Source organism: Leuciscus leuciscus (assembly GCF_965113295.1).
Source record: "Leuciscus leuciscus genome assembly, chromosome: 7".
In the NCBI taxonomy this organism is placed as follows: Eukaryota; Metazoa; Chordata; class Actinopteri; order Cypriniformes; family Leuciscidae; genus Leuciscus; species Leuciscus leuciscus.
In genome coordinates, this window is record NC_138731.1 from 21,842,806 (window position 1) to 21,856,329 (window position 13,524).

At 38.1% G+C, this 13,524-nt stretch overlaps 1 protein-coding gene across 1 annotated transcript in view; it reads right to left on the reverse strand.

Moving 5' to 3' along the window:
- Window positions 1-13,524, reverse strand: part of bmpr2b (bone morphogenetic protein receptor, type II b (serine/threonine kinase)) — a 79,302-nt gene that overhangs the window by 8,080 nt on the left and 57,698 nt on the right. The window contains exons 4-10 of the mRNA XM_082175370.1: window positions 10,681-10,791; window positions 10,511-10,602; window positions 10,130-10,360; window positions 5,157-5,271; window positions 1,456-1,616; window positions 1,143-1,290; window positions 226-362 (exon numbers count right to left, since the gene is read on the reverse strand). Of these exons, the coding sequence (XP_082031496.1) occupies window positions 226-362; window positions 1,143-1,290; window positions 1,456-1,616; window positions 5,157-5,271; window positions 10,130-10,360; window positions 10,511-10,602; window positions 10,681-10,791 (995 nt within the window). The remainder of the gene's footprint in view (window positions 1-225; window positions 363-1,142; window positions 1,291-1,455; window positions 1,617-5,156; window positions 5,272-10,129; window positions 10,361-10,510; window positions 10,603-10,680; window positions 10,792-13,524) is intronic.

Below are 13,524 nucleotides of genomic sequence, written 5' to 3' on the forward strand. Positions count from 1 at the left end.
GGACCAGCAGCAACCAGCAATAATTGGCTTGGACTTCATGGTGTTTTCATGGTGCTCCACGCTTTCCACTTTCATTTGATTTGAATAACTTTCAACAAGACATATTTTAGGAACTGAGTCATCTGAAGTGGATATAGTGCTGGGAAAGATCCTCAGCTGAAGTTGTAGCAATAATCTGACCACTTCCTGTGACAAGAACAGAATGAGATTGTCTCAGTGGCTCACCAGGCTGTTCTCCTTCCAGGCTTCTGGGAACTTCGGCCTCTGTTTCTCTCTGGACACCAGCACCTGCATGTCCTCAAAGGAAGGGTGGTTCCCCGCCTCGGCCTGGAAGGCCATCTGGTATTCTGGCACTGCCTCCCCTTCAAAACAACAAACAAACAAACAAAAGAAAAAGTCAGTCAGTCAAGAGACCTTCACATGCTTACACTAGAATTACTAAAAATACTCTTATGAGATGCGGCACACTCATAATCCATTAACATAATGTGCAGGATACAACAGAGGCTTTGTTACATCCTAATGGTGTAGCCTAGTGGTTAAAGATGTAAATGGTGGTGTGGTGTTTAATAGTTAAGGCTCAAAATGAGTGAAGATAGTCAACATGATGTCCACCAACCAGTTGATTACTATAGTCCATATTTTTTTATAGCAAGTGAACTAAGAAACAACTTCTCTGCGAGGATTTTAGCATGCTGTTACACTCTCTTAGGGGAAGTTACCTCGAAATTCATCCCAAACCCTAAAGTACCGCAGCTACAATCTTCAAAGCTCTGCTGTTGAAGCAAATTCTCTTTCAATAAAAAACATAAGACAATTACAGTCGGACTTCCAGCTGTGAGCATTATGCATAATCCAGATCTCTCTTTGTGAGGACTGCAATCATTTTGTGCTACAAAAGGTTATATATTACGATAGTTATAATAGGATGGAGGCACTTCATGTTGGGTGGTTCTTTGCCTCCTTGTCGTGCATTACAATCATTTAATGCTCGCTTAGCTGTGGATTATCCTTCTTATAACATGGAGACACGATAAGACACTGAAACTATCTTAAGTTACATGCTACAGTTAGTTCTGCTTAGCCAGCAGTATACTATCTCTACATGCTCGCTGTTGTTCGTACACAGTTGCAGTCCTCACCTGGAAAAAGATCAGTGCACCTCATGAAGGTCTCCCAGTAGATGAGGCCGATGGCATACATGTCCACCTGTTTCAAAGCCGACTCGCAGTCCCTGAGGTTCACAGCTCCCTCCAGCACTTCCGGCGCCATGTAGCGGATGGTGCCGACCTAGACAGCAGAACAGAGCAGGTGTGAGGGGAAAGGTGCTGTCATGTTGGGTCTGGATCAGCAGTTCTGGACATCTCATTCTCAGGTGAATACCAACATGGCCTAAATTTCAGCAGCTTCAGGTTTGTTATAATGTTTCAGTTAAGTGAGCGCTTATGTGCTGACCTCACTGATGGCGGCGTTTTCCTCTTCACCGGGCCGTACGAGGCGATTCCCTGTCAGTTTCATGGACAGACCAAAATCGCTAATCACACTCGTGCCATCATTCTTCACCAGAACATTGCGGCTGTTTAGATCCCGGTGTGACACGGCAGGTTTATATAAATCTGTGAAGAAATTGAAGAAAAATTAAAGAAAAATGTATATTTTTATTCAGCAACGATGCATTCAATTCATCAAAAGTGACAGTAAATACTTTTAAATTGTTAGGAAAGATTTCTATTTCAAATAAATGCTTTTCTTTTGAACTTTCTGTTCATCAAATAATCCTGAAACAAATATTTTTAAACTGTAATTATGAAGCCTTGGTGAGATTTGTTTTTAAAAAAATCGCACCAACTCCAAACTTTTGAACGGTAGTGTATGTGTATGTATACACTATTGGACATTTTTAGACAAATTAAATAAATCAGAGAGAATGAAGAAACCCATATATTGTTTTTGTGGAGTCTAGACAAACCACTTGCACAACAGAACCAGCAGAGGGTGCTGACAGAAGCACATGATGTGAGTAATAGTTTCAGAATGAATGCCCTCTCTCCCAGTCATCCCCCCCATCCTCCACATGCTGGCTGTCTGGCTCTAAAGTTCAGCCAGTAATGAGGGCAGTAGCAGAGCAATCTAAACCGCGGCTGTACCGAGATCAGCTCGTAATGACGACAGGCGCAGGAAGCTGGTGGACGGCTGCTCTGAGATCAGTTCGTAATGAGGGCAGGACCAGAGACAGAGAGGGAAATGAACTTGAGATCTGATGAGCTGCAGATTGTCTGTAGATCTCTGGCAACGCTCCAGCACCCAGAGAAACACGAGGAGCGTGACGCACAAACTAGCCAAGTGTTATCTCTTTTGCACCGTGTTCTGGCCCTTTAAGACTGGTTACAGTCAAAACCATTTTTTTTTAAAGCAAACAACTGTCTTAATGTACTGGGCAAAGTATTGTGATATCTATTAGTAAAACATGTGCTGTCTTAACTCAAGGATCATAGGAAGAGCTAAAGACTCAATTAGAATTGAGCATGTAGTTGTATTGCCTAATTAAAAACCCTGAGCCTCTCTTTCATTTAAGACAATGTTTTGGGCATATATCAAACTGTCCATCTGCATAAAATATTTCTTCCAGCTGTGAGCTCCAGTGTGTACGCGCTCAGCATTATGAACTACACGCTGTCATTCTGTTGAAGAGTCATGAAAAATGAATAGTGTCTGATTCACGTTACAGAAAACATTCTGTCTGACCCAGATGTGCAGATTATAGAAGGCAACCTCTATTTGACGCAGTCCACTGGCCCGCCGATGGTCTTTGGGTGGATTCTCGTAGCTTTTTTTAACCCATGTGGTTAGACACACATTCCTGCTGGGCTACGGCATTAAAGGGGTTCTTCACTGCTAGCAAACCGGGCTTTCAATAAAACTTGACTGCCTATGCAGTAGAATTTGTTTTTAAATCTGTGCTACCTGACTAGAGAAAACACAGATTATTTTTTCCCCTTTTGCCAAATAAGAAGGAAAACCCATAATGCACTGGGCACGTTGCCATCCAAGGCCACTTCCGCCACTCTACTATGGATACACTTACCAGAGACAACAGACTTGGTTCAGTAGGAAATACTTCTTAGCAAACTTTTAGTTATAATGGTGTCGACTAGTATTGTTCCCGGGTATAAGAATTCAAAGAGTTAACATTTAGCGGGAGTGAGTTACTTTCCAGTTAGTTTTCAGTGAAGGAGCACGTTGTAGGCAGTGGCTAAAGGCTGCAGAGAATCATAAATACAGAGAAAACACTGCAACAGAAAATCTGAAAAACCTCAATGTTTAGTCAACATTTCAACCTGGATGACTACGAACACTGTGTTTTATGACCATTCTGTCAGTTCTGCCTGAATCAAAACGCTGTCAGGGAAGACAGTAGTTGCCATAGTGTTCCATTTTTACCATAAAGTACGGAACAATTTACAGTGATAAACCTACTCTTAGAATAACTGTTCTGTTAATAACCTTCTGTTGATCTGACTGTCTCTGGGCAGGGATACAAAAAAAGCAGAGGTATCATCTTTACTTTTCACGAACTATTGCTGACAAATAAATATGAACTTCTCTGTCTAGGTTACAAACATTGTTCATTTACATATACTACGACATTGTAACAATACAAATTGGGTTAAAAATCGGCAAACTTACACTTTAAGAGTGTTGTGTCAACAGAACTCAAGAACCATTTATTGACGAAAGTAGTTTAAATACAGAATCTCACAAACCCAACAGCAGCACATACAGAAAACGAGGACAACAGAACATTCACCTTGACCAAGACTGTATTCACTATTCAACCTCAATTTTTATTCTACATGACTCTATTAAAATGCTTGTCATATATTATATGAACACATCTGCGCCTCCGGGTCATGTTATGATTTATATCTCCCACAAGACTTCTGCTAAATGCTATGCCAATCAAACTCATGGTAAAGTCTGTTAACACTGAAAATGAAAGATAACTACTTTCTTATTTGAAGATTTGAACTCAGACATCAAACGTTTTTTTAACAGAATTTTAAATAGCGATGAATGTATGATGATCTTCAAAGTCTCCTGGTCAGATGACACGTGTTCATTTGTTCGTATTGCAAGCTGGTACAAAATGGAAAATGTATTTCTCCTATGAGACTAAATTATATGTCTATCACATCTGTGGTGAATCAATTCTTAGCCTAAACCCACCTTTTTATCATTATATTTTATTTTACGTTTTAAAAGTCTCTTATACTCGCCCAGGCTGCATTTATTTAAACAAAAATACATTAAAACAGTAATATTGTGAAATATTACAATTTAAAATAACTTGTTTTCTAATGAAATGTATTTATTCCTGTAATGTCAAACCTGAATAATTTTCAGCATCATTACTCCAGTATTGAGTGTCATATGATCATTCAGAAATCATTCTAATATGCTGATTTGATTATCAAGAAACAATGTTGAAAACAGTTGTGCTGTTTAATATTTTTTGAAAACTGATAAAAAAAAAAGTCTGGATTCTTTGATGAATAGTCGTAAACAACAACATTTATTATAAATATACATTTTTGTAATATTATAAATGTCTTTACTTTCGATAAATATAATGTGTCCTTGCTGAATTAAAGTAATAATTTCTTTTAAAAAAACAACGAACACATTTTTTTTCCAGATACTTCCACACTAGCGCGTGAAGATGTGAAATCAATCGGGGTCAGATGGTTGTTATACCCTCACATCATTAGAGGTGTGAACCGTGAAACATTTCTTTCATTTACTTCATTTCTTGGATTCTTTGATGAATAAAATGTTCAAAAGAGCAGCATTTATTTGAAACGGGTCTCTTATGTAGCATTATAAATGTCTTTACAGTCACGTCTGATCAATTTAATGCATCCTTGCTGAATGAAACTGAAATGCAGTCAAGTTATGCCATACATCTTTTTAAATATCTTATTTCACTATAAAATTATTTAAAAAAACAACACACTTCACCTTCAAACACAGATATCAAGTGGTTTATAGCACTAAGGCTTCATTCCTTTATATGGGCAGCAAGATACTGTATACTGCAAGGTGGTGGAAAATGAAAAAGTAGTTGAGTGAAGGATGTGTGTAGAGGTGAGCCTCACCTCCTCTCAGGAGCTCAGTGTGTAGGTAGGCCAGTCCTCTCGTGAGCGAATGTGACAGACGACAGCAGCTCACCCAGTCCAATGTGTGCAGACTCAGGTACCGACACAGAGAGCCCTACAAAAACAGTCACAATACAGTTAAACTAGCACACACACACACACACACACAACCTGAAACACGCCACTAAAAGAGTTGCAAAAGAACATGGGCGTGATGATGTTTATAGCAGGAACTCTTCGGTTGCAGAAAATGCTTTTTACACACTGGTTGCTTCTTTTCCACAGAAGTCAGCATTGCTTTTACATCAGCATTTCAAATCTCTGTAGAGCAGATATGAAGCTCTTGAATAATGAATCGGAGCTTCAACAAAGTCGTAATGTAAAGCCGCCTGCAACTAATCACTGCCTCTGGGGTATTTAAGCAACGCAATTAAAACTAGTCAACAAACATAACAGAGAATTTTTTCCAAACTAAACTATTAAATAACACTGTAGATTAGATTAGATTAGTTCAACAGGAAGCATTTGAATATGCAGTACACACGAGCTGCTGTAGAGAGGCAGATGTAATTATGTGGGTTGTAGAAATATCCATAACAGTCAAACTAAGACCAGATTCATGGTGGTGCAAAAACTGTGGCATTCTGCATACAACATTGAATTATTAGGTCACTAAGGTCACTTTGCAGATGACAAGCTTTTGAAATGTGACAAAAAAATACGGCTTACAATTGTGTAAAAATGACAATTACATAATTATATTTAGCTCTTCTCTTTTCAAAGTATCATCAAAGTATTCTACTGTTTGTGCAGATTTTTTTTTTTTCATTTGATTGAGCATTGCAACCAATCACATGCGTGCTTATTGAGTGCAATAACCAAAAAAACAGCATGTATAAAGAATATGCCATGCAGTTGCCCTACACAAAACAAATATTTACATGTAAATTGTATTGATCAAAATTAAACAAAATAAAATATTATGATATAGTTACAAAATATATACAATCAACAATTGTATTTATTATTATAAGCATATTAGCATATATATAAAAAAAAATCAAATGATAAACATATAATGTAATGTTACAATATAAGTTATATTGTAAGCATATTATTTTATTACCTTAAACGTTGATATATATACTTCTTGTTCATTTTAGTTGTATTGTTTTTAGTTGTATCGCAAACTGCTTCTGTGTTAAACTGAGCTGAATGCTACCGATAACAGTGCACAGATCAAGAGATCTTTGACCCATCATCTAGGATGGAGGGGTACAAGAGAAAACAAACAGACTGCAGGGCGCTCTGGGTAGAGGAATGATTATCTACCTGTAAGTGTACATCAGAGCCATAAAAGCCAATCACTTTCCCTTAAGCCCTGACTGAGTCTTCTTGTTACCATAGCGACAGGGGAAATGATGTTATCCTCGGACACTGGCGATGATTAGTGATGATTTGGAGTGCTTTTCAGGCATTATGTGCCACACAAAACCGCAAAAATGTGCAATTCAAAGAAGACTTGACTCATTGATTTCATTGGAGAGTATGCTTAGTATATTGCTAAGAAAAAGGCAGGACTCTATGACACTCTTCTAAATGTTTCTATTCATACCTTTCAACGCTGAATAATTTAATCTGACATTTCTCTCTATTGCAGGATTTTTTTCACAGAGTCTCTTACAATGCATTCTGGGCTGCCTAGGAATTTAGAATTTGGACAACACAAGTTCTTTTGTAATATCCGTTTAGCTAAACTAACTAAAGCCAGTTTTGAATAATATCCTGCAGGAAGTGACATAATTTTTGGTAGGAAAACAAGAGCACAAACATTTAGCAATGGGTTGGATTAATTCTGTGAATTAGCTATAAGTTGGTTTGTCTCATGACAAGTTGACAGAACTTGACAACCTCATGCAACTCTCAATCACTCACTAAACAGTGGCTTACTTTAGCTTTTTATTTCCATCCAGTTCATTTGCGACAATGTATAAAATTATGTTTTAATAAAAAATATACCTCCGGTTTCACAGACCAGGCTTAAGCCTAGTCTCAGACTAAAATGCTTGTTTGAGCTGTTTTAACTGAAAGCAACTTGCACTTACATATCTTAAAATATGCACTTAATATGCACTATTATCTCAAGATGCACACCAGTACTGTTTTTAAGGCACATTTATAAAAGCTACTTAAATGTCCTAATTGAACTAAGGCCTAATCCTGGCTTAATCTAAGATCTGTCTGTGAAACCAGGCCATTGAGTGTGAAACAACAGAGATATAGTAATTTGTTTTAGAGTTGCAGAGTTCAAAAGGTACAGCATATCAGGATTAACCCAAAGAGTTTTTAGGGTGTGTTCACACTTCGGTAGTTCGGTTCGCTTGGTTCCTTTGGTCCGGACAAAAAAAAAACAAAGAAAAATATTTAGTCCTGGTCCGCTTAGCATACACATTGGCATTTTAAAATCAAACCTAGATACCGAACTTAAAGGCATAGGGATATGTTCACAACCTGATTGGTTGGCTTTTATTACATATATTTCATGACGGAACATACCAATCATCCAAAACAACTCTGGGTGCTGGGATAAATGCGCTCGTTGTATGTGCGTAGCCTACATATGATGGTATTTTGGCCAGTTGAGAAGAGCTTATACAATGTGTGAAGGAGTCAAAACAGCGGCAGGAATCCTTCCGTCACACACACAAATGAAAATGCTTGCCTCATCTTCCTGTCTTTGTTCCGTGTTGCGTTCATATTTCATTCGAATGGCACAAGAGTTGGTTTGGAAGTGGACTGAGACCCATCTTTTCAGTGGTCTCGGTCCGCTTGTTTGGCAGCGTTCACACTTATTCAAATGAACCGCACTAACAGAGCAATCGCGCCAGGGTTCATTTTAATCTAACCAAACATGCCAAGTTTGAGAACACACCCTTAGATTCAGCCTAAAGGGAACCTTAAACTCATGTCTAAATATGAAGTGAACATTCTCCTACAAGGGTTGTTCCTGTACTTGGGCTCTAGGCTATAGTGTGAGTTCATTATATAATTCATAGATTAGAAGTGAAACAGGACAAGAGCAAACACAGCACTGTCTCAAAGAGTGCTGTCTGTCTGAAGCCAGACACAATAAAGGTGTGTCTCATTCCTCACTGCCATTCAAAAGGCCCAGGCGGGTAGAAGAGGTGACTCAGACAAAATTGCGAGTTATAACATGTCAAACAGGAATGTACAGGAAAACACCTTGCACAGAATCTGGGGTTTTACTGTGCGAGTTCTGAAAGCTGAGGGGGGGGGGGGGGGGGGGGAGACTAAGAATGAATTGAGCCTGTTGATAGTGCTGTTTATTGGCATGTGCTGTCTTGCATTGTTTTAGCACCTGATTAAAGGAATTATGCAAATCGGATAACAGCACAAACATGCCCAAAGAATCTGTGCTGAGTGAAATTTAAACTCCGTAATTCCCCATCTTGCAGGCTGGTTTTGAGTACGAGGTTGCCAAGGATGCGTCAGCTACTGCAATCTGACGTACTTTACAGGGAATGTATCACTTTTTATTACAGCATATTACAGCATATTACAGCATCACTTCACCAGTGCAATCCCGACACCTTTATTGACTATTAAAGAAGAAGATCTTTACTCTAAAGTAAACATAAAATATATCAGTAATACCCCACTTGTGTTTTTGTTTTAAGATTTTACGCGTCTTGAAAATGGTGGTTGCTAACAAGAAGCTAAATGGGAATACAGATCTTGTCGCGGACATTAAACATCACACTGAACAAGAAAATTAGTCTATGCACTAGTCCACTTTTACAGCCCTGTTTTGTTTATACTCATACTCTCGCAAACTATTCTGACTCAAACTTTCCAACTTTTAGATTTGAATTAAGACTGAAAGAGAGTGGAAACTTAAGCTGCGTTAACACTGCCATGTCGCCAGTGGCTGGTGGTAAAGTCGCTAGTGGGCGTTCCCACTACTGGTTGCCTAGTAATGTTTATGAATGACATTCACTGATGATACTCCATGTTATACACACTGAATCAGTTTTATTGCCACTAAAAACAAACATTTTAGAGGGAAAAGACTAAATATAAATTGAATCAGTACATAAAATGCTTAATATTAGAGTTTAATGGCAAGTGCTTTTTGCCTGTTTATCTGCAGCACAAGCGCCGGTCTATCTGGGTTCACAAAATACTTATTGTGTTCATGTTGTATTGCAAATCACTTTTGCTTGTATTGAGGTGGCATACGGGTAAGTTTAGGGACAGGTTTGGTGGTATGGGTAGGTTTAAGTGTGGGTTAAGGGTTAAGGGAATGGTCAACAGTGTAATTATAGATGTAATAACAGAAATAAATTACAGCTGTAATTACATGCAGGTATTTTCTAAAATTTAAGCACAATGTAAAAATATGTATGTACTATGTACACAATAAGTGCATTGTATGAAATGATTAATTTATATGTTAGTATATGGTTATAAAAGACAATTAATATAAAGTGGAAAAAATAAAACTTGTGCTGAAATACTGCACACAAAAGTGGCACAACTGTTTAGATTAGGAGAGAAAACACTTATCTGACGGTAATGGCAGATGGATACAGAAAAAATGAAAGAAAATAATAGGAGCAAGTCATAGAGAGAGAGAAAGACAAACAAACAGGCAGAGAGACGGCTAAAACACAAAGCCGACATCCGAGTCACCCTTCTCATGCTGCCTGCTGGAAATCCATCTGAATCATGGATAAAAATATCTAGCCAGATAGCGGCAGGACATTCGATTCCACTCCCGACTTTGACAGAAATAGTCAGGAGAGACCAATGAAACAAGGAGATGAGGAATAAAGGACAGATGAAGGTAAAATGTGGAAAACTACACCAAGCAGGGCAGCCAGGCACCAGAGCCGTGTCGCAAACAACTTTAAGGATGAGAGAATGAGGGCTTGAACTAGATCAATACTCACATGAGGGTAGTACTCCATGACCAGCAGGTACTCCATCCGCCCATCTGCCGTGAGACGCTCATCGCCAACGATAAAACGAGCAATGTTCTCATGCTCCAGAAGAGGGATTCGGTAGATGGAGCGCTCATTCACAAAGTTTTGCCGGTTGGCATAGGTAAAAACTTTAACAGCAACCGGGCGTTCATCAAGCGATCCTTTGTAGACAGAGCCATAGCGCCCTCGACCAATCAACTGCAAGAAAAAAATTATTCAGGTGTGAATTGCAGCAGATGCTACATGATAAACAAATACAGATGGTTCAGGCTCATTAGAATACAATTCAAAATCAAAATATGATAATTTCTGCACATATGTGATGGCAGCTTGAAGAGCTAAACTCACTTCGAGGAGTTTTAAACTGTCTAAATCCAGAGACGGTTCTGATGGTGCGGCCTCTATCATGTCCATATTGTGCAGGCCCTGTTTACACTCGCCTGTAACAAACACAGTAACATTATTACGTGACCTTTATTTGCAAACAGCAAATCATAACACCGAGGACTGAATCTCACCCATCATCATGCGATAGCCGAAGAACAGCGCCACAATCAGGACCGCTACTATGGAGACAGACGCGAGGGCGATGAAGATGGCCTCATCTCTGTGTAAAGGCTGTTGATCTTCTGGAGGAAGAGAGAAGAGACCAGAAGAAAGAGAGGCATGTTAGACCTTCAAATGTAATTTGCATTTAAGATCATATTTAGTGTATTTGTGTCTGAAACACCTCGATTTGAAATGGCAATTTGAAAAATGAATCAACACACTGTCAATTTAACCCAGAACATAATTTTGTGAAAACGAACCAAAATTATATACTGTGCAGTAATGCACTTATAATTGAAGTCAATGGGGCAAGACATTCCTGAGGTTTTATAGGCAGAAATGTTTCAAACTCATATTTTTGCTAATGTGTTTAAATTAATTATTTGAAGCAAAAATGTGTTCTTTGAACTTTAAATAATTTTGCACTGACAAGGTAAATAAGCAACTTTATTAGACACTAGTATTCATATACAGCAACACACACTATTGTTCAATAGTTTGGGGTTGGTAAGGTTTTTAACCGCTTTGAAAAAAGTCTCTTCTGCTCACCAAAATTGCATTTATTTGATCAAAACTATACTGAAAACTGTAATATTGTGAAACAATTATTACAATTTAAAATAACGATTTTCTATTTTAAAGGTCCCGTATTATGCCCCTTTTCACAAGATGTAAAATAAGTCTCTGATGTCCCCAGAGTGTGTATGTGAAGTTTCAGCTCAAAATACCCAACAGATCATTTTTTACAGCATGTTTAAATTGTCATTTTTTGGGGCACAGAAAAACGCGCTGTTTTAGTGTGTGCCCTTTAAATGCAAATGAGCTGCTGCTGGACGGCACAGGGGGCGGAGCTTCATGAGCTCGCGCTCAGTCTCTCAGGACAATTTCAGCTCACGGAATGATGATAATATCAGAAACTCTCAGTAACGACGTTCATTTCGAGTCGGACAATAATGCCTACAGAGTCAGAGTGCTGTATAGAGATGAAACAGGTATAGTTTAGTAGTTTAATTACGGTTATTATAACGTATTTGTCATCTACTTGTATGTATCCATTATTTATTAATAGCCTACAAGTCTGCTGTCTGAATGATGATCAAACATATACTGATGAGTTTAATAAAGTTTATTGTACATCACACAAAAGATGAAGCGTCAGTTTTACTTCAGAAAATCACCGTAAGAGCTGAGTAAACACAGTAAGTTATTAGAAGTGCGCAAGTACATAAACGAATTTCGGTAGAGTTGAGGGAGCATTCCTGTGGGCGGAGGTTAGTCAAAAAACGGTTCTAGTGACATCATTAAAGAAGGAAGTAGAGGGATGTAGTCCAAACGAGCCGTTCACTGTAGTCAACTTCTGTTAAATAAAATTTCTCGCTTGGCATTGAACTTTGAGCTTTATAATTTTACAGATATTATTTATGCTCTAACAGCAACATTACACACTAACTAAAGTTTGAAACATGAGATCACGAAGAACGGGACCTTTAATATATTTTAAAATGTAATTTATACCTGTGATGTAAAGCTGAATTTTCAGCATCATTACTCCAGTCTTCAGTGTCACATGATCCTTCAGAATTCATTCTAATATGCTGATTTACTGCTCAAGAAACATTTCTTATTATCAAAGATATTTATGTGGAAACTGTTATTTTTATTACTGTTTTATTACTGTTATAAACTAATATTTTTCAGGAATCTTTAATGAATAATGTTGAAAAAAGTTATTATTAATAATATATATATATATATATATATTTTTTAAATCATACTGAACCCAAACATTTGAATGGTAGTGTATACCGGTACTTTGATCAAGTGACTATACTTTTAGTGTGTACTGTATATGAATGTGTATCCCGGTCGTAATATAACATGCATTTAATCTAAAACATTCCTTTAATCCTTCCGGTCCAGGAACAATGTGAAGTAACTTCATGAAGATCTGCTCTTACAATGCGATTTGGTAAATCCTGAACACACACAAATCTGCCCACCAGTTTTGTTAAACACTAACAGTCCACTCCACCCACCAAGACGAAATTCTGCTAACTTCTGTTTAAACCCCAAAAATAAAAATTAAAATCAGGTAGAAACGTGAAGTCTGAAAATGTTCTGGTCAGTCATGTACGTGAGCCATACAGACTCCTGCCGCCCAAAATCCAATTAAACCCAGCACTAGTTTTCTTTAGCTTTTGATTCTTTTCACTTTCTCCATTTTCTCACTCGGCTTCAGACACAGACATGTCCTTGCATACAAGAGTGAGAGCTTCGAGGCAAGAAAGCCTCTCTCACACACAAAAGAGCTAAAGAGAGAGAAAGATGAGTGGGAATGATAAAACCACAGCTATGGACTTCAGTTTCAAGCCGAGAGAAAGAGAACAAACACTAAAAATGGCAGGACAGTCTCTTTAAAACAAACCCGACCACACAAATGCTGATGATTAAATGGAACTTCAGATTGAATTGAGCTTAAAATGTTGTGCCTGCGTACATATTTTAATACATTTGAGGAATGATGCATGCAGAATACAGCAGGAAATGTGGAATTTAGCTGTGTTTATCTTCAACGCAATGAATGCGGATATATGGGATAACAAAAAAAATACAACATGCATGCAAATCCTCACTTCTGCCTATATTTTTTGAGCTGGACCCTCCCAGGTCCACTGCAGCAGCTAGAACAGCACGGCTCAGAATGGTTTGGGTTTCTCAAGACAGATCAATAAATATGAGATTTAAACCACAGCAGTGCGTCAGTCTGCATGCTGCTTTTGGCTTCTGGAAAGTGATCTCTCACACACACACAC